Source organism: Apodemus sylvaticus, chromosome 2 (assembly GCF_947179515.1).
Source record: "Apodemus sylvaticus chromosome 2, mApoSyl1.1, whole genome shotgun sequence".
In the NCBI taxonomy this organism is placed as follows: Eukaryota; Metazoa; Chordata; class Mammalia; order Rodentia; family Muridae; genus Apodemus; species Apodemus sylvaticus.
In genome coordinates this window covers 27,203,858-27,225,301 of record NC_067473.1, presented here as the reverse complement: position 1 = coordinate 27,225,301, position 21,444 = coordinate 27,203,858, and the positions used below count along the sequence as shown (strand labels likewise).

General features: G+C 39.9%; 1 protein-coding gene across 2 annotated transcripts; it reads left to right on the top strand.

Moving 5' to 3' along the window:
• Positions 1 to 717: 717 nt before the first annotated feature.
• Positions 718 to 20,215, top strand: Samd9l (sterile alpha motif domain containing 9 like). 2 transcript variants are annotated; one of them, XM_052173199.1, is made up of 3 exons: positions 718 to 907; positions 1,519 to 1,645; positions 15,153 to 20,215. In XM_052173199.1, the coding sequence occupies exon 3, from the start codon at positions 15,175 to 15,177 to the stop codon at positions 19,912 to 19,914; it is 4,740 nt and encodes a 1,579-aa protein (XP_052029159.1). In that variant the 5' UTR covers positions 718 to 907; positions 1,519 to 1,645; positions 15,153 to 15,174; the 3' UTR covers positions 19,915 to 20,215. The 2 variants fall into 2 exon arrangements, with proteins under 2 accessions (XP_052029159.1, XP_052029158.1); XM_052173198.1 differs by lacking the exon at positions 1,519 to 1,645.
• Positions 20,216 to 21,444: the final 1,229 nt, after the last annotated feature.

The following is a 21,444-nucleotide window of genomic DNA, read 5'->3' as shown; positions in this document are numbered from 1 at the left end:
TAGGGACCTCCCTGGTGCCTAACCTATGGCTATAATTGTTTTTTTCCTTTTGTTTTCCCTGGCTTCTAGTATATATTGCTGGTCCCTCAGTAAAGCTTTGGCATTCTCCTTACAGAATGACCCGTGTCTGTGTTTTCTGTTAATTGCCCAGGCCTAAGCCCGATACTTGGTACTGTGGCAGCACCGGTGCTGTCACACACACACACACACACACACACACACACACACACACACTATAAAAGGCTTCTGCTTTGTTTCAGATTCAGATTGTTCATTAGTCAAGCCTGAAAGATTGTCAATAATTTAATTCCTATTGTTGTGTAAACAAGCAAATAAAACCTTACATAGTCTTAGAATTAGAACTTTGGTATATGATTTTGGAGGAGATATAATTCAACCCATAACAGGTGCTTAGCTCATACCTAATCAAAGCTTGTAATTTTTTCTGGAATTTCTGTTTTCTTCGTATTTGTGCTCTCTCCAGTGTCTTAGCTCTTGTGATTTAAAAATATTCCTGGTGAAAAATTGTTATTCATGGTACACATTTACTGATAATTTTCTATAATGTATTTATAAATCTGTCTTCTGTCCACTCTAGCACTGGAGACCAGACACAGAGCCTCATGCATACTAAGTAAGTACTCTACCATTGGGCTACAGTCACCAGCCCTATAAAAAAGTCCCTTTTCAAGATTATGAGCAAGAACAAAACTGAAACTACTTCCTCATTCTGATTCTGCACGGCATCCTCAGAGGCTGAGCATCGCAGGCAGAGAGCTTTGCAGCTTAACAACCCAGGGGTTTTGTTTCTGAACAGTATCCTGAGAACTGTATCTGAAGAAAAATAAAACACAGCTTAAACTTACTGCTTTCAAGCTTCTGGAGTAATCAAGTTTTCAGGAAACTGGTAAGTTTCTGAATCACAATATCGTTCTTCATTTTTATGCCCATGAGAGTACTATTTCTAAAAGTTCTAGCTGTATTTTTGAATCAATCAATTTAAAGTGAACCATTATGTATAAAATATTACGTTAATTAGTAGCAGCAGCACATTACATATGTAGGAGTATATTTAACTGATACTAACGTGGAAATGCTTTCCTAGACAGAAATGGTCTGTTAAATATGATTAGAACTGTGAGAACTGGTCAGGGTAATGAGTGGGTTCCTCATCATGCCAAATGGGCAGATAAGAAAGAAGGAGACATAATGCAAAAGGAGTGCAAATTTAAACAAGAAGTTGTGGTGGAACCCGGGGTCCTGGGTGATAATGTCAATTTCTACCTTCCTTTCTACATAATGTAAGATTTCCCCCCCCTGCTTTTGTTTGCAATTCATCAAAGGCAACATCTTCTAGAGCTAGCCATTTAAATTTTCTCTTTACATCTCTTTCAGACAGCAAGGGAGCTGAGGAAGTGGTGCCGGGTTTGTTGGTGGTGTTGTTTTCTTTTCTTGTGTTCTGTTGTGTTAGTGTGTTCTTCACAAAAACAAAGCTATCTTGCTTGAGTTTCGTTTCAGTTCCTGGGATCATCAGAGTGCATAGCCCAGTGGCGCTGCATCTATGACTGGGAAGTTTCTGTTTCTTTAAGCAGTCCTCCTCAGGGCTTGGAGAACAAGGGCGCTGTCTTGGACCCCTGAGGGGAAGGTACATTTGCCTTTCTTGCTTAGCATTGGAGAGTTTAAAAGGCCAAGTTCTCTTGAGCGTGGCATTCTGTAGTTGCCTTGGATATTTAACGTAATGAGGAGAATTTTGTTCACACTTTAAAACAGGAAGCTAAGTGGTTTAAGGAGCAAAGATTTAACGACTTGATATTCTCAAAAGTTGTTCAAACTTACCATAGCAATTTGATTTGCTTTGTTCCAACACTAAACGTTCAGAGGTTCTTAAAATTTGTCAAGGGCCAAGGCTTTTTAAAAGCTTCACTGAATGAATATCATAGATTAGAATTATGTTCTGAACAGCTTGAAATGTTGCAAGCAGGTTGAGGAATTGTTGACATTTTTAGTGTTTCTAAGGGAATTTTTGAAGGGTTTAGTATATCACATGGAGACAAAGTGTTCCACTTATCAGGATTGAGATTCAGGGAGTCAAGGTGTTTTCTGTCTGAGAATCTGTCTATCCCTTTGGTGACTATCGGCAGCCTCTGGTTTTTGAATCATCGAAAACAGTCCATGTAGTAGCAACAAAACAATAAATGTCTGCAGAGGAAATTCCTGATGTGCACCACTTCCTCGAATAGAAGAGTCCTATTGGATTTTCTGTGTCCCCTTTCAGATAAATGCAAAGAGGAAGTCTGGCCCTAGCCTTCTAGATTAGCAGAGGGAGGGTGGTGGATTAAATATTTAACTGAGTGCTTTCGACTGGAAATCTACACTAATTCTGACCCTGCCTGAGTGAGTTTGTGGAAAGGGGCAAGTCCACTGCAGGGAGGCCAGATTCTCCCGTATGCATTCACTGAGGCCCTGAACCAAGGGCATAGAACCTCTTCCAGGGTTACCTTGTAGAAGAAGGAGTAGTCTCTGGGATTGAGTGCCCAACAGGAAGGTGAAAAAGCATGTCTAGAACTGGACACTTCTAAGGACTGCAGGAAAAAAATAAGCTGATCCTTCGTCCTGACTTTTCCTAAAACCTTGGGGTTTTTGTTTGTTTGTTTGTTTGTTTGTTTGTTTTGTGACCAGCTGATAGAAACTTTGGACCTTGTTTTTGCCTAATGAATGGAACACTTGTTAGCCTGAACCCCTGTTCAGGCACTGCACAAGCTGGGAATGGCTGTTTGCCCTCCTTCCCGCCATCCCAAGCTCACAAAGAAAACTCCCTTACCTGCTTGCTGAAAACTCCAGGCAAGCATGTAGTCACTCCCTGTCTTTGAGTTTTCTACAACCTACCCAAGAGTACCATCCAGTGGCTTAGTTTTTGACCATATATGGGCACAGTCCCAGCTCTCAGCTTCTAAGTCACCACCCCATGCCCAAGGCCTGTAAATCCCCCGGGTTTAGCTTGGATGTGTGACTTCACTGACTGACTTCCAACTGTGAGCTCAGTGACCCCACCAGAGCTGCCTCCTAATTAACCTGCCTTTATATATTTTTAATCTGGTCTAATCTTGCCTATATCCTATCACCACTAAAATGATTCTCGGATAGCTTTCTCCCATTTACCCCCAACAATAAGTACTCAATAAATAAATAAATAAATAAATAAATAAATAAATAAATCCAGAAAAGGAATGGGAAATGCTGATAGATTAGGATGGTAAGCTAGCCAATCAGTGCCCCATTAATAGGTAATATTTGATAATAATAATAACCTTTAAAATGTTTGGAACCAAGAACCATGGGTATGCAAGGAAATTCCAGGGTCCCAAACAGTTGGAAACATCTGCAAACAGCGTACTGTCTGTAACAAGAATCAGCAAGAGGGCCAAGCAGCTAGATCTGCTTCAGAGAGATGAGAAAGCATTGTAACGCTGTGATGCCAGAGGGGTAGCGGCATCATGTAAGGCCTTACACTGTCCATCAGATGGAAGTCACTGGGGAGAAGGAGCAGCAGCCCTGCATGATGTCACTGGCATTTGTAAGCCAGTCTCCAGGGGGATTTGGAAAAGCCTGTGAAGGGATTAAAAATGACCAGGGGGAAACTGAGCTGTTGAGCTTTACCTAAGATTCAGGAGAGTCCATAGCAGGGGTTTGGACTGGCAGGGAGAGACGGCAGGTGATGCTGAGTATATCTTCCCTGAAGATTTACTTCACAGTGCAAGTAATGTGTAGCTAAGGAGAAAAGCAAGCTTGCAACATGCTACTGGGTGTTTATTTTATTAAAACTGTTTAAGCATGGGAAAAGATGCCATCTAGACAAAGAGTACCCCTTTCACTATTCTGCAATGTCTAAAAATGCTTGGGGTAGAAAGGGAGGAACCTGTACCATAAATGTTTCCCAGAGAAACAATCCAGTCATCCATTTGGCTGCATCTTAATTTACTGTGATATTCACTTTGCTGGTGTTTTTGTTCATTTGATATAATATATTCTTGACAAATACATTTTTAGGAAAGCTTTTCGAAGACCAGTTCTGTCTTGCATTCATATCTGCTTCCTGTTGACTTACGGAATGTGATTCTGCCACATTCTAAAGCAAATAGCTCCAAGAACACATACCTCAAGTTTCTTATATAAGAGGAAGTCTCCAGGAAAGGCTTGGCAAGTTTCTAACATTTAAAGGGTTGCTTATTCTCTTCTTTGTCTAAAGGCAATTGCAACATATCAGTTGCACAGTATCAGCTACATAGTGAGACTGTGTCCCCCTCCTAAGCTATATGAGACCCTGTCTCTAAAACAAATAAAACCTAATTCTGAAAACTAAAGCTTATCTCTTAAATTGCATATGCATTCTTTTCTGATCATAAAAAGAGAAAGAGGTTTAGAGAATGTGGTATACGGCGTTGTGAGGGAAGGTGGTGCCCCAGCGGGCCCATGCCCAGGCATCCCTTCCCCAGAGGGACCAGACACACACAGACATGGTACAGAATAGAGTTTATTCAGGGCAGAGGATGGGAGTTAATAGGGTGAGAGAGAGAGAGAGAGAGAGAGAGAGAGAGAGAGAGAAGTGGAGGCCAGCCATGACCACTTAGAGAGAACGGGGTAGAGGAAGAGAGCCCAAGAGGGCCAGAAAGGAGAGAGGTGAGAGTGCCAAGAGGTGTAGAGAGAGGAGGGGGGCCAGCACCTTTTTTATAGGCCAGGCCTACCTGGCTGTTGCCAGGCAACTGTGGGGAGGGGCATACCTGGCTATTGTGGGGTAATTGTGGGGTGGAGTTTAGACAGAATCCTAACACTTTCAAATGCATGTTATTTCTTATTAAATATTCTAGAAGGAAAGAGAAGTATCATTTCTTTTGTGCATGTACTGTTAGCTGGGCCTAGTGCTGACTGCAGACAGCCTGGTGAGAGAACATATAGAGTACTCTGGAGATGCAAGGGTCTGCAGACTGGGGATGATCAAGAATCTAAGCATACTAAATGATATAAAACAGTATAATCAGCTATAAACTCTATCCTGTGTAGCATTTCAAAAGTTACATCTAATCCAGGACAGAAACTTGCAGAGCTTAGTCACCATTTTCATTGAGTCTTTCTGGAAAAAAAGAAGAAGCATTGCTGTAATCAACCCTTCAGGAAATTGAAACTAAGTGTTGTACAGTTTCCTGTCCTCCTGATGAGAGAGGGCAGGGTGTACCCTGCTGGACTACAGCCAGGCTGGAGATGGGTGTGCCCTGCTGGGCTCCAGCCAGGTCTTAAGGCAGGAATGCTGGGCTGTTGCTCAGGCCTAGCTGACTTGAAGTCAGCAGCCATGAAGACCTGCTTCTCTTACACTGTCGATCCTCAAAGATCGACAAAAATGAAAGTTCTTTGGGACCAGATTGCAGAATTGAGTACTAATTAGAAAACGGAACCCCAGAATTGCTCAGTCTGCCTAAGTATACAGGGGAAGATTCTCCAAGTAGCAGCCAGCATCCTCTCCCATGTTAACACAGAGGTTTCCTGTGAGTTTCCTTTGAAACAGGTGAACAAAACCATCTATGGTTTCCCTCACATCGCCCCCTGTTGCAGAACAGCCTGGCAGAGAAGAGACTTACTTTAACCATCAGATATCTTTCCTGGTAACAATTTCTTCCCCTACATACACACAACGTGGCTTTCTGCTCAGCGTCAAAAGCCCACATGTTTTAAAAGCATTCCTACAGTCCATCCAGAATTTAAAGCTGAAGTCATAAAAAGAGCCAAGGGATTATGTGGAGGTGTTATGAATACTTCTTTATTAAAACCATTGCTGCCTTGAACTCAATAAATGCGTAGCTTCTGCGTTGTGCTACGTGGACATATAAAATGTTTTTCAGACTGACGGAGGGAAAAGGGAAAGAAAAATCGCGTGCAAGTGTCACAAATACAGTAGTTGCAAGATTAGGATGTAACTCCCGTGTAGAGTACATGCCTACCACATGATTCTGTTCCCAGCATGAAAGGGAGGAGGGGAGAGAAAGAGAAAGAGAGAGGGAGAGAAAAATGAGGGAAGAGGGTAGCCTACAAAATATTGCATTACTTTTTAACCACCATTGTAGAGGTGGGGAGCTGAGGAAGTTTGTGGTGTTGTAAAAGGGTTACATCTTTCTTTTTCTTTTTTGGGGGGGCGGAGCTTGGAGTTGAATTAGGACCCTGTACTTGCTAAGCAAGGACTCTGGCATGGAAAAATATCCCAACTAGTTTTGTTTTGTTTTGATTTGTTTGCTTGTTTTTAACTTTGTAATTTTAGTCAGAGTATCACTAAATTACCCAGATCTTCATCCTTGAACAATGAGGAAGCTTCTGTAATAAGGAAAAAATAAAATGATAGCAGACATGGGGAGAACAGTCACTGTATTTGAGAAGGATGCTTCCATTTCCCTGTGATTCAACCAGTAAAGGACACAATGAAGGGACGGTGCCATTGTGTAAGCTAATACAAAAACAGGGGTCCCACCAGTCCCACAGCTCACACTAACATACCCCATACAGGTAGGCAGACACACCACATACAGAAGAATTTTAATACAACAAAAGAACTTCTCTGGCAAGGATTCACATCTAAAGGCAGTTTAGGACTGAGTGATCTAACTATAGACACACCCTTAGTATGCACTTTTAATCCCTAACAATGAAGGTAAGATTAGTTTGTAGAAGAAAGTAGCTATCTTTAAAAGTGATGTCCAATTGGGAGACAGAAAAAAATGATAACTCAGAGAAAGATTTGACAGAAAGTGTCAGAGATAGAAGACACCCAACTCTTAGGAGAATAACAAAGGAAAGAGACGTCAGGGAGAGTCAATCACTTGGGACTCAGTTCAGTCAATGAAGTTTGTGCAATGCACTTGCGTTCATTCATGAGTTCTCTTCAGTCTGTGCAGTTGATGCAGTTCAGGTCAGCAGAAGCAGTTGAAGACAGACTAGGGCCACTGGGCCAAGCATGACAGGATCCTTTTCAAATGAGGTTCTGTTTTCCCAGAACTGCAAGGGCTGACAGACAATTTTAGATAGAAAGAGACCTCCTCCAAAGGAAAGCATGTCCAAAACATGCTCTTTGGCGCGTCAATTAGGTAAACCACAGCTGATAAGGAAACTAGGGTTCATGACAGGGCTCTAGGTCCCTGAAGAGTATATGTTTACCAATTTCTCTCTCTCTCTCTCTCTCTCTCTCTCTCTCTCTCTCTCTCTCTCTCTCTCTCTCTTTCTCTCTCTCTGTCTTTGTTTTTTTTTTTTTTTTTTTTTTTTTTTTTTTTTTTTTTTTTTTTTTTTTTTTTCCGAGACAGGGTTTCTCTGTATAGTCCTGGCTGTCCTGGAACTCACTCTGTAGACCAGGCTGGGTTCAAACTCAGAAATCTGCCTGCCTCTGCCTCCCAGAGTGCTGGGATTATGGGTGTGTGCTCTACCAATTACTCTTTTAAAAAGAAGATTCTTCTCTTAGTTATGGTGAATAGTTAGCTTAGAAGTTAGAAGTTAGATCTTGTCTCCAGGTAATAAAATGAAGATGTTTCCAAGTACTTTGCAACACAGAAATTGCTCAACCATGAATTTCCAAAAAATAAAATATAATTTTGATACTTGAAAATTGCAATTTCTTCATTCAACAATTTTTGGGCCCTGGGGATGCACCTGTGAATGAGAAATAAAAAATGTTCTATTTTCTACATGTTGTATCTTAGTTTCTGAGACAGGATGAGAAAGTCAATTAAGTAAAACATATTGTGTATAGATCTTAAGAAGGAAAATTGAGACAGGGAAGACTGCATGGAAACTCTAGAGGAAGGAGAGGAGAGTCTTATTTAATGTTAAGCGTTGTCAAAAGCATCCAGAGGCCCCGATGGATTTAGAAGCAGTGTAGGTGTGAGGAAAAGAGCAGTCTGAGCAGAGGAATAGCTCGTGAGGCCTATCCTGCAGTAGGCTGGTATGCAGAGAGCAGCCAGTGGCTGGAACAGAGCAGAGGCCGAGATGTCCTATGCATAGCATATGGACAGAGCCTGTAGAACATTGAGTATTCAGCTTGGACTCAAGTGAAATGAGAAGGCATTGTAAAGTTTTTTGAGTCTAGGGATTCCGCTCACGCTCCACAAAACCGTGTTAATTACTATGCTGAAAACAGGAGAAGGTTGGGATAAAACCAGAGCATCAAAATAAATAGCTGTAAGTTGATTAGAATACTCAAAGTGAGGGTATGTGGCTCGGAGTGACGGCAGCAGGCAGGAGAGGAACTCAAAACAGGATGCACTGGGAAACTGAGGTTGCGAGTATTAGCTAATGTATAAATGTGCGTTATGAAAGCAGTCAGAAGTACTATCATGCACACCGTGTGCCAGAAACATAGACCAACATCCTTTTGCCTTTTCATGGCATCCATCACAGTTGATTGAATGACAAGAAATTCACAAGGTTCAATGGCATCAATTGGCCAAATGATCCTGCCTACCTCAGTAATATGGCCGAGGTTATTTCAGTCTCAATTACTGACAGTAACTCTCATAACACACAGCACACAGGAAATATATCTCTCGGTATGTGTATCTACAGTTTACAGATTGAATACTAGAGAAGTAGGGTATGGCAGAGTTGAGGAAGTTTCAGGACAGAGCTGAGAAAACAAATAAGTAGAATCTGCATTGATAAGGATCTGCTTCTGTGGGAAACAGGCTTCAGGTGAGGCATAACTGAACAAAACTGTAGTTAGCTGCAAAGATCAGGGCAGAGCTGGTTTGGAGCAGGAAATGATGGGTTCTGGTCTCCGCAGCAGTTTTGGTGAGCAGGTGACTGTCACTAGGCAGCTGTATCAGCAGTGAGGGACTGAGTAGAGCTGAGGCCCAAGTAACATTGGGCATTCTCTGCCCATTGACCCTTGGTACATTTGTCAGGAATCTGGTGATGAGTTGGTGTGGGATCAGTCCCATTGCTGTGATAGGTAGGTCTCTCTCTGCTCCCCCCAGTTCATGGTGTTCTCTTCATTCCCTAACTCCTCCCCTGGATGTCAAAGTGCTCTCCAGTTTCATCTATCTATATCTTCACATTTGTTATCTTATGGGAGGCAGATTAGAGTGGCACACTTTCCCTGGTCTAGTGTGTCTTATGCTCCTAGGCGAGCTTTAATATTCCCACGTCTCCCTACAGTCTCATTCCTCCCCCATAAACTTCTAGGGTGGCACCCTCTCCACTCCCAAGGACAAGCCACTTGTCAGTCTGTGCTGCATAGGTGGTAGTACACAAAATGTGTGATTTGCCTGTCTACTCAGGCTCCAGCATACTCTTCTCTCAAAATAGAATTAAAACTGCTTGTAAAATGAAGTGTCTAAGAAGAATGCTTAGTCTGAAAAAAACAAAACCCTGTTTTATACAATATTGAATAAGAGCAGGACATACCTAATTTCAATAATAACTTTAGTCTAATTTTAGGATTGCTATTAATAAAATACCCAGAACTGAATCAAATGCATCCCCTTTTGGCAATGTTATACAATATAACGGATTAGGCTCTTCCCTAATGACCTGTCATGTTAAGTGTTGGCACATAAAACAGCTTTGTCCATTAGTAAGATCATATTCTCAGGTAATATAAACTAGAAATTGTATGTAAGAACTTATGTAGGGAGGGCAGAGTTTGGTCTACAAGTCTGTAATAATAATGACAAGGTCAAGACTGTGAACAGAGGAGTGGAAGTAAGTTGTGGCGGAGACCATTCAACAGGAAGAGGGAGTTAGCAAGGTAAATGGCCTTGGATTAGAGTGATTAATTCTCTCCAATAAGCTAACAATAATTATGATACAAAATAGAATCTGTAAACATGAAAGTCCTCTTGAGCTGTCTATAAAAATATCTTAAAGTGTATAAAAACCCAGCTGAGCATGGTGGAACACCTAAAATTTCAGCATCAGAATTCCAAGGTCAGAGGAACTCAGGTTCCAGTCCAGCCACAGCTACATGTAGACTTGCTTCAAAATTTAAAAAATCAAAGAACAAAATCAGGTATTTCACAAAGGATTTTGTGTACACAAGCACCCAGGCTACTGCTGGCAACTCTTTGCCCTGGCATGGTCCCTCAGACTTTGTCTCTAGCTTGCCCCTCCCCATCACCCTCCTCCCCTGCCCCCCAAGCGACCCATTGCTGTGTTCCCAGCTCTGTTTCACTTGTCTTTGGAGCTGCTAGTTCCTTATCAGCCATAAACCCACTGTAGTCCACAGTAAAGCAAAACTCTAGAAGCTTATAATTAACAAGTCAAATTTATAATATCAATAAAGTCTCAATTCACAAAACACCCACACAATAATTTCAGAGACCATTGATAATGATACAAGATGTCCACCAAGATCAGACCAGTTATCCCAATTATTCTATCCCTATATAATATTCATAATCACCTGTGGCTATTTAAAACTATGCGCGATAAGAATCTTCTTCCTGTCTCTTCTACATCTTGGCTTCTCCTCCCTCTCTGGAGACACTGTCTCTGCAACTCTCAGCTCCACCTCCTCTTTCTTTCTTTCTTTCTTTCTTTCTTTCTTTCTTTCTTTCTTTCTTTCTTTCTTTCTTTCTTTCTTTCTTTCTTTCTTTCTTTCTTTCTTCCTTCCTTCCTTCCTTCCTTCCTTCCTTCCTTCCTTCCTTCCTTCCTTCCTTCCTTCCTTCCTTTCTTTCTTTCTTTCTTTCTTTCTTTCTTTCTTTCTTTCTTTCTTTCTTTCTTTCTTTCTTTCTTTCTTTCTTTCTTTCTTTCTTTCTTTTTGAGATAGGGTTTCTCTGTGTGGTCCTGGATGTCCTGGAACTCACTCTGTAGACCAGGATGGCCTTGAACTCAGAAATCTGCCTGCTTCTGCCTCCCAAGTGCTGGGATTAAAGGCATGCGCCACCACTGCCCTCTGTCTCCCTTTTCTCTGTCCAATCACAGCCCTCCTGTTGTCCTAATATTTTAATGTATTCAGACAGGGAAAATCCTGTCACATGTATATGCATGGTTGTCCCTATGTATGTACCTGTGTGTAGAAGTCAGAAGTTCATATAAGCATCTTCTTCAATAACTCTCAATCCTAGCTTTTGAGACAGGGCCTCTTACTGAACCTGTGGCTCACTAATTAAACTAAACTGACCAACAAGCTCCAGGGCTTCTTTCATATCCATTCCCTGAGTTCTGTGATTGCAAGGAGGAACCCAATTTTTTATGCACTTGCTAGGACACTTTATCCCCTAAGCCATCTCTCCAGCTCCACATTAAACTATAGTTTAATAATTGAAGATTTGTATTTTCAACATCCCATATAAAAGAGAAACACATGGTCCCAAGTCATATTAATTAAAATGAGAATTTTTAAAATAACCCTTAAAAATTAAATTCTAAGTTCCCCAAATGAGAGAAAGTATGTGGCATTTGTTTTCCTGAGCCTAGGTTACCTTACTCACAAATCCATTCATTTTCCTGTAAGTATAATTTTTTTTTTTTTACAATTTTTACCACTAAATAAAATTCATTTGGGTATGTGCACCATATTTTTAACTGTTCATCTGATGATGATGTACATGTAGGATGACTCCATTTCTTGGCTATGTTTATAGTGAAGCAATAAACAAAAATGTGCAGGTACCTCTGTGCTGAGACTTAGAGTTCTCTGATTATATACCTAGAGGCTATTGAACTTATAATGGCAACTCCGATTTTAGTTTTTTTGATAGATTGATTTCCATAGTGGCCATCCCAGTTTCCATCATTCCCCCCAAGCAGGAAAGAAGGATTCCTCTTTCCCTACACCCTGGACAGTATCTGTTGACTTTTGTTTCCTCAATGATAGCCAACATATGGAGTGAGATGGGATATCAACACAGTTTTCATTTGCATTTCTCTGGTGGCTAAATATGTTGATAGTTTTTTTTCCACTATTTTTGACTATTTGTATTTCTTTATTGAAAACTGCCTAATTCAGTTCATGGGCCCGTTTAGTGGGTTATTTGGTTTGGTGCTTTCAGAATTGTTTATGTATTCTAGATGCTATGTTTCATACAAAGGAAGAGAGAAAGAAAGAAAGAAAGAAAGAAAGAAAGAAAGAAAGAGAGAGAGAGAGAGAGAGAGAGAGAGAGAAAGAAAGAAAGAAAGAAAGAAAGAAAGAAAGAAAGAAAGAAAGAAAGAAAGAAAGAAAGAAAGAGAGAAAGAAAGAAAGAAAGAAAGCCAGAGTATGTTTGGTAGCAGCTCAGCTCAGTATAGTGAGGTGGCGGAGTACCTTCTTGGGCCCATGGGCTCATGCTGAGGCATCCCCTCCCCATGAGGTACCAGTCATATGGTGAATATAATATGGAATAGAGTTTATTTATGCAGGGTAAGTTGAGGAGAGAGTAGAGGCAGAGAAAGGGAGAGAGAGAGAGAGAGAGAGAGAGAGAGAGAGAGAGAGAGAGAGAGAGAAAGTGGCCTGTCAGGAACAAATGGAGAGGGGAGAAGGGGAAGAAAAGGGTATGGGGCAGGGAGAGAAGGGGCAAAGAGTAAAAGAGAAAGAGGATAAGAGAGTAAGAGAGGAAGAAGGGGCCAACAGCTACCTTTATATTAAGTCAGGCATACCTGGCCAGGTAATTGTGGGGCAGATCCTAGAAGGAATGCTAACATTCCTCTATTTTGGTTTAATCAAAAAAGGAAAAACTAGACAGAGGCTATGGTAAGGCAGGAATAGGGTTTTCATGATCTTTAGTTACTTGAGACCATGTGTCTCTGAGAAACTTAAGAAAATGGATATGAGGATGTTGATCTAAGTCATAGGAGACTTGGCTGTTTCCTTGCTCTCCAGGGTCTATGGATAGGAAGGAGCATGTCCAGTAGAAGCATCTGTGTCTGTGAGAGTATACTGGGGCATCTGTGGGTTGCTTCTCTGGAGCTGTTATGGATGTAGATTTTGAGTAAATTTCCAGACTTGACAAGATGCTGAACACACACACACACACACACACACACACACACACACACACACACACACACACACACACAGAGAGACCAGAGAATAAAGTATATTAGGGAAAAAAATTTCTTGGATGCACAATTCAAAGTACATTTGAAACCCTTAGGTTTTGTGGTTGGGGGTGAGGGCGAGGGCACGGGAGAGGACTCCCACCCTCTTGGATAGGTAGCAAATGGGAACTTAGCCTACTGATTGGCAGGTGTATCTGGATGGAGTTTATTTGGTCCATGAGAAGAAGATCTGAGTGTTTCCTGTACCTTCTAAGTTTACAAAAGAGATAAATTTGTTAATAACATGACAATTCTTTAAGATGAGCTTAAGAAAGACAAAGAAAAAAAAACTCCAAAAACAAAACAAAACAAAACTTTGGTTGAATAGAAGGAACAATAAAGGCTTCTTCTGTCTAGTAAACTGAATATATTACACTTAAAAGACAATTAAAGGAAACTCAAAATTTTGACATCATTGTGAATATGATAATGATCACATAGTTTAGCAAGAGAAACACCTTGAGTCCATAGTTAAAAGATAACCAAAAGAAACTTATATTTGTAACTATGATAGCTGTAGTACAGATTTAGCACAAGAAGCACTTTAAGTTTATAGTTAAAAGATAACCAAAGGAAACTCAACTTGTGATTATAAAAGTGGATCCTATAGTGCAATGTTTTATTAGGGTTATGCTAATTTATAAGAACTCTACTGATTGATGTCAGGATAGTGGCATATCAAAGGGAGGAAATATGAAGCATTTAGTTACTGGAAACTGAGTTTATATAAGGAAGTAACAGAAGGTAACGTCTTTGAAAGCTTATATCTTAACTTATGTATCTTTTATCGTGAAGCCTGTGAGCAAGGTAGACCTGTTTATCTTTTTGATAAGAGATCTGGCAGTCTTAACTAGTTCACAAATGAGCTAATAGGGTAGTGGATTACCTTGGGGTAAGGAGCTGGTCGGTTTTTTAGCTGTCAATGCAGTCAGAAATCTGGGAAGAATTAATTAAAATCTCAGAGTCATATTAATTAAAATGAGAGAAGTTTGTCTGTATAGTCCAGTACCTAAACAGTTTCCAGGTTCCTGTGGTCTCCATCAAAACTCAGGCAGAGTCAGTCTGGTCCTCAACCCCAGAAGACCAGAAGCTTTTCCTGTGGAATAGGTGAGAGAAATGAGTCACCCTGACTTAGGCAATGTGAGACATTTAACTCTCTCTCTCCTCTCAGCATGAGTTTTCTAGAGGAAAACTCCTATTTCTTTGGGGTCCAGTATTTCAACAGTCAGATGGCAAGATTGAAAGATATTTTTATCTCTTTATGTGTCTCTTCAGGTATCTTCATTTTCACCACATCTGCTATTTGCCTATATCTTGAAATATTTTAACTTTGTTTTCCTCAGTCAGTTTCAGATCTTGCATTAAGACTTTTGATCCATTTTAAATTGGATTTTATACTGAATTAGAAATATTCACCTAGTTTTTTCTTTCTTATCCAAATAGCCAGTTTTACAGGAGATATTTGTTGGTAAGGTTGTATTTTTTTTTTCAATATGAGATTTTAACAGTTAGGTAGAAATTTAGATTACTGCTGTTATTGGATTTATTTCTGGAGCCCTAGTCTATGAGACTGTTCTTGTGCTAAATCCATGCTGGTATTACACTATGACTCTAGAGTATAATTTAAGATCAGGTATTATGATGCTTATACACTATTCTTTCTCATTTGAGTTGTTTTGGCCACGTTCATATCATTATCACATTTGCTAATCAGTTTGAGTTTAAGAATATTAATTTTTGTGGATGCTCATATATTCGAAGTTTTACTAAAATATATTCTATGAAATGGTAATTTTATTATTGAAGATTCCAGTTTTAAGTTACAAAATGTCAACTTCCACACAGATAAGTCTAAAGGGGAACATCATCAAAGACAAGGAATTTATCACCTGGAAAACAGTTACTGCTTATTTTAGAATCACAATTATAATTGTCTGTGAAATGGGAAATACTTAGGTCTACATACTATGGAATGACTCCCAAGCAGTTTTATGTTATTCTTGAAAAATGTCATTCATCTATATATAATTTGTATGATTATATTTCAAATTGCCTGTGTGATTTCCATGATAAAGTATAATTCTAACATATTGTATTACTGTTTGCAGGGAACAACTTTGAAGCTTGGACATGAGTAGACAAGTAACTCAACCTAAATCAATCAAAGACTGGACCAAAGAAGACGTAAAAAACTGGATAACTGAAGACCTTAACATTGATGAGAAATATGCTCAAATCCTGCTTGATGAAGAGGTGACAGGCATGGTCCTGCAAGAACTAACTGAAGTGGATCTTAGAGAAATGGGCTTGCCACGGGGTCCAGCACTTCTGATAAGACGTATGTATAACAAACTAATTAGTTCCCCTGAAAGTAATCAAGATTCCAGACAATTAAATGATAAAAAACTCTCTACAAAAGAACACCAAAAAAAGACTAACAATGAGGAAGAAAATTCAGTTTTATTCAACCGTGATCTTGGTCTCAGAGAGACAGGGCAGAATGAAGAACAAGAACCAAGTCTTACTAAAGAAAACATGTTAGGTGATGAAGTGACTAAAGACACAGAAGGTGATAAGCTCAAACCAGAACAGATGTCTTGCATGCCATACCCTTTTGATTCTTTCCATGACGTCAAACAATACATAGAACATTCTATTCTACGAGTTGCTGAGACAGGGCCACTCAATCTGATTGACCCAGTGCATGAATTCAAAGCCTTCACAAACATAGAGCAAGCCACACAAGAGGACATAAAGATGAAATTTAGCAATGAGACGTTCCGATTTGCAGCAGCTTGTATGAATTCACGCACCAATGGTACTATCCATTTTGGAGTAATGGACAAACCACATGGAGAAATTGTTGGTGTGCACATCACCAGTAAAGATGTCTTTATTAACCATTTCAACATAATGATCACAAAGTATTTTGAAGACAGTGTAATCAGAGAAGCCAGGGCATGTATTCGGGAACCAAGGTTTGTGGAAGTCCTTTTGCAGAACAATACACAATCTAATAGATTTGTGATTGAGGTAGATGTTATTCCCAAACATTCTTTATGTCAAGACAAGTATTTCTACACTATGATGCAAAGTTACACAGGTACAACATGGAAACAAAACAAAGATACATCATTGTTTGTGAGACAAGGAGCTAGCTCCAGGGATATCCTGAGCAATCCCAAACAAAGGGATAGAGAGTTCAAAAAATTTCTAGAGGATTTAAAGACATGGACAGCATCTAGAAAAGCAGCTGAAGAAGAAGAACTTAGGATGATAGCTAAGAAAGAGAGTGAAGGACTAAAACTGTCTAAACTTTTGACCCGAAACCAAGGCTCACTTGATAAATCTTACTATGATTGGTACATTCTTGTAACAAATACCTGTGCACCAACTCAAGTAGAGCACTTAGATTTTATAAAGGAAATTAAATTATTTACTGTGCTAGATTTTGATCCTTACTCTCATATCAAGGGGGTGGTCAAAGCTTACAGAGAAAGCAGAGTAGCAAACCTTCATTTACCCAGTCACTATGAGGAAAAAACTACCATAGAAGAGAAAATTTCTACTCTGAAACTTTATGAGCAGCCAAGTTGGATCTTCTGCAATGGCAGAGTAGACTTGTCATGTCAACCTCTAGAGCCACATCTATGGCAGAGAGATAGAGCTTCTGGAGTTAGAAGACTTATTTCATTCCTCACAGATGAAAATGTAATAGTAAAAGGGAAGGTTTTGGTGGTTTTTCTCCTACTTTCTCCAGTAGAAAACCAAAAAGATCCACTCCTTGAGACTTTCTGTGCTTTCTATCAAGTTTTCAATGGAATGGACAATATGTTGTGTATCTGTGTAAACTCAGCTATCTACCAACAGTGGAGTGATCTACTACAAGTAAGACTGGAAATCAAGGATGAGTTAGCAAAACATAGCATTTCCACTTTAAACATAGAACTGATCAACAATACCATCCTCAAATTGAAATCAGTGATTCAGTCTTCAAGGAGATTTTTGCCTTCCTGTGGCTCCTCTTCAGTTATTCTTGAGAAAATGGATGAAGATATCATGAGTGCACTGGAAATCCTCTGTGAAAATGAGTGTAGAGACACAGACATAGAGAAAGATGAATCTCAATTCTTAGAATTTAAGAAATCACGAGAAGAACACTTTTATCGAGGAGGCAGAGTATCCTGGTGGAACTTTTATTTTTCTTCTGAAAACTACTCTTCAGCTTTTGTAAAACGGGATAATTTTGAAGAGCTAACAACTTTAATACAACAGTGTGCAGACTCTCCTAAACCACTGTTTGCCAAAGTCATCAACCTGTACCATCACCCAGGCTGTGGAGGTACTACATTGGCTATGCATGTTCTCTGGGACTTAAAGCAGAAGTTCCGGTGTGCTGTCTTGAAAAACAAAGCAACTGATTTTGTAGAGATTGGAGAACAAGTAAGCAAGCTGATCAGCTACAAGGCTACCAGCCACCAGGATTACATTCCTGTTCTTCTCCTTGTGGATGACTTCGAAGAACAACAGAACACCTACATTCTGCAGAATGCCATCAATTCCTTTATAGCAGACAAGGGTCTGAGATATGAAAAGACATTAGTAATAATCCTGAACTGCATGAGATCTCAGAATCCAGATGAAAGTGCAAAACTAGCTGATAGCATTTCCCTAAAATATCAACTTTCTCCCAAAGAAAAAAGGGCCTTTGAGGCCAAACTACAGGAAATTGAAAAGGAGTATAAGAACTGTGAAAACTTTTATTCCTTCATGATCTTGAAAGACAATTTTGACACAACTTACATAAAGAATGTAGTGAAGAATACACTGAAGGACCTGGATGCTCACAGCAGGAAAGCCCAGCTCATTTCTTACCTGGCGTTACTCAACTCTTATGTTACAGACTCTACCATTTCAGTATCACAGTGTGAAATATTTTTGGGAATCACTTATACCATCAAACATGGGAAACCTGAAACTATAGAAGACAACATGGGAACCTATTCCACACTTCTAATAAGAACAGAAGTTTTAGATTATGGGAGGTACGCTGGTATACGTATCATTCACCCTCTAATTGCCATGCACTGTTTAAAAGAACTGGAAATGAGCTACAGAATGGATAAGTGTCAGATTGTACTGAATATGCTGGAAGAGAACATATTCTATGATTCTGGAATAGGAAGAGACAAATTTAAGCATGATGTACAAACTCTCTTGCTTACAAGACAACGCAAGGAGCATGGAGGCGAAACAGACACTCTGTTTTCCCCGTTCATTGAAGAATTGCAGAATGAGCAAACCGAAAAGGTCTTGACTGCAGGAAGTGATCGATTCCCACAAAATGCATTCATTTGTCAAGCTTTAGCAAGACACTTCTATCTTAAAGAGAAGAACTTTAGCACTGCTCTGGTCTGGGCAAATCTGGCCAAAAGGAAAGCACCTAAGAATTCCTATATTTCAGATACCCTTGGTCAAGTTTATAAAAGTGAGATCCGACAGTGGCTGGGTAAAAATAACACATGTAGAAGTATTAGTGTGGATGATCTAGCACATTTCCTAGAAGTTGCTGAAAAGGCTTCAAAAGCCTTCAAAGATTCTCAGGAACAAACTGATAGTAAAGACTATGAAACTGATGCATGGTCACCACGGAAGTCCCAAAGAAGATATGACACATATAACACAGCCGGCTTCTTCGGGGAAATCGAAGTAGGTCTTGACATTATTCAACTTCTTCAGCTCACACCCCTATTTCATAAAGAAAATGAAATGTCAAAAGAATCTATGGCACAGTTTTTGTCTGGAAAGGGGACCATCCCTTCAGACCCAAAAGGTGAATATTGTGTTGTACTCAACAAATTTACATCCCTCCTACAGAATTTACAGTCAGATTTGAAAAGATGCTTTGATTTTTTTTTGGATTATATGGGTCTTCTGAAACCAAGGAACACTCCCAAAGAATTGACAGAACTCTTGCTTAGTAAGAAAGTCAGCCGCTGTTTCAAGAAATATGCAGACCTTTTCTGTCATTTGGATACCAACTTGTTACAGGGCAAAGAAGATCTGTTACTCCAAGAGGAGAACTGTAGGAAGCGCATAAAAGCTTGGCGAGCAGACACATTTTCAGGACTCCTTGAATATCTTAACCCAAACCACAAAGAAGCTACCAACATGGAAAAAATAGTGGAAAACTATACCTTACTGTTAAAGCATATCCTAAACAAGCAGGTGCCAAAGGCACTGACAAAGGAAACACAAAATTTCATTTTGGCCAACATTATTCTCAGTTGTCTAAAGCCCACTTCCAAGTATATCTTGCCATTTAGCACACTGAAGCAAAAGCTCAGAGAGGTCTTACAGATTGTGGGACTAACTCATCCATATCCTGATCCTTATTTCCTGGCCTGCCTCCTATTCTGGCCAGAAAACAAAGAGCTTGATCAGGATTCCACCCTAATAGAAAAGTATGTCTCATCCTTGAATCGATCCTTCAGGAGACAGTACAAACACATGTGCAGGTCCAGGCAGCCAAGCACACTCTTCTACCTGGGGCAGAAGAAGGGTCTCAATGGTCTTGTTCACAAGGCTGAAATTGAGCGCTACTTCAGTGAAGTGCAAGATTCAAATTCCTTCTGGCAGAGTGGAGTAGTGTGGGAAAAAGGAGAGGTCAAAGGCCTCCTACGCCTGCTCGATGGCCAGGCTGAAGGCAAACTAATCTCACTAGAATATGGAACAGAGGCAAAAATAAAAATACCAGTGACCTCTGTGTATTCAGGTCCACTCAGAAGTGGAAGGAACATAGAGCGAGTGTCCTTCTACCTAGGATTTTCCATTGAGGGCCCTCTGGCATATGGCATAAAAGTAATCTAAGGCAGTATATTAGTTCAACAGTGTTAATTTGCATGCATTATTGTACTTACTCTTTCTAGCCCACAGAATGCATTTTTTGCTTAGTTATAATCATACTGTTTGCTTCTTTTTCTTTGAATCAGTTATGGGAAACTTTGTAGGACAGGAAATATGTCCATACCACAGAGCTTGGCCCACAGTAGCATCAGTCATTCCATATCCTCAACTTGCATTCCTAAACATACATATTTGGTTAAGACATTTCATTTGGTTTTTATGAGTCATGCTCTATCTGCTCAATAAAAATTTGTTGCAAATTAAATGACTTTTCTGAGTTATTTCTTCCCTATGACACCAGAGATTTAACTAAGAAGGGGATGAAAGTAGTGCTAGTGAGACAGCCCAGCAGTTAAGAGCACTTGATATTCTCACAGAGGACCTGAGTTCAGTTCCCAACCCCTGCATCAGTGACTCTCAACCTCCTAAATTCAGCACAAGAGGGTTTAATGCCCACTGTACTACGACTGACAGGTGTGCTCACATGCATGCATGTGTGCATGTGCACGCGCATGTGTGTAGCGGGGAGGGAAGGCATTGCCTGGGCAGGTTAGTGTGACTTCAAGCACCTGCAGAGTTCCACTCAGTTCTTACTAACACTTGGTTTTAGTTAAAACTTCTGTCTATGTAAAATAAATTCATTGCACCTAGCTCTCCATTAAACTCCCCTACTGCATGCACACATCCACACACACAATTCCCTCTCCCACCTTTTTACTTTAGGAATACAAAGGGAAAGAGAACAAAATTTGAAGCAGTTTCTTATTTGGATTCACAACATTTGTAGCCCTATTCTTGGTGAACTTGCTCCACAGTCCCTTCTCGCCACGTGTGAACATAGACTTTCCTCCACCTAGACTTTAGATCACGACTCTCTTGCCTTCTTTTCTCCATTCTTACATTTTTATGCCTGGTACTCAGCCTGTTCTGGGTGCTTGCTAGTCTCCCTCCAAGGCTGTCTTATTTTCATTCAGCATCTTCCAAAAGGATTTAACCTTCACAATTCCATTCTAGTGTCACCTCCACCGGAAACTCTTCTCTGGTCACTCACAGTCCCTGGCTTCCCATTGGCAGTATGAAACCTTCCTAGCCTCTTTTAGTACAAGGAATGGCATCTCAGAAGATTCCTAAATATCTAGTAGCCAGATTAACTTCAAACAATATTCCAGACCTTGAAATTTGAAAGCTATCCATTACCATTAAAATGAAACACATGCTAAAGTGATATTTATATATTATATATGCATTTATCTCTTAATCTTCTTAAATATAACAAAAGCTAACCCAGACTCCATGTTTCGTGTCATTGATAAGGCTGGACTCTGTCAGGGTTTTTACTGCCACTGAATCTGGAGGTGCTCACATAGTCCATAAACATCTCTTTCTAGATAAAATGGATAATTTTCTAGATAGATTTTAGGTAGCAAAGTTAAATCAGGATCATATAAATCATCTAAACAGTCCCAGAACCCTGAAAGAAATAGAAGCAGTCAT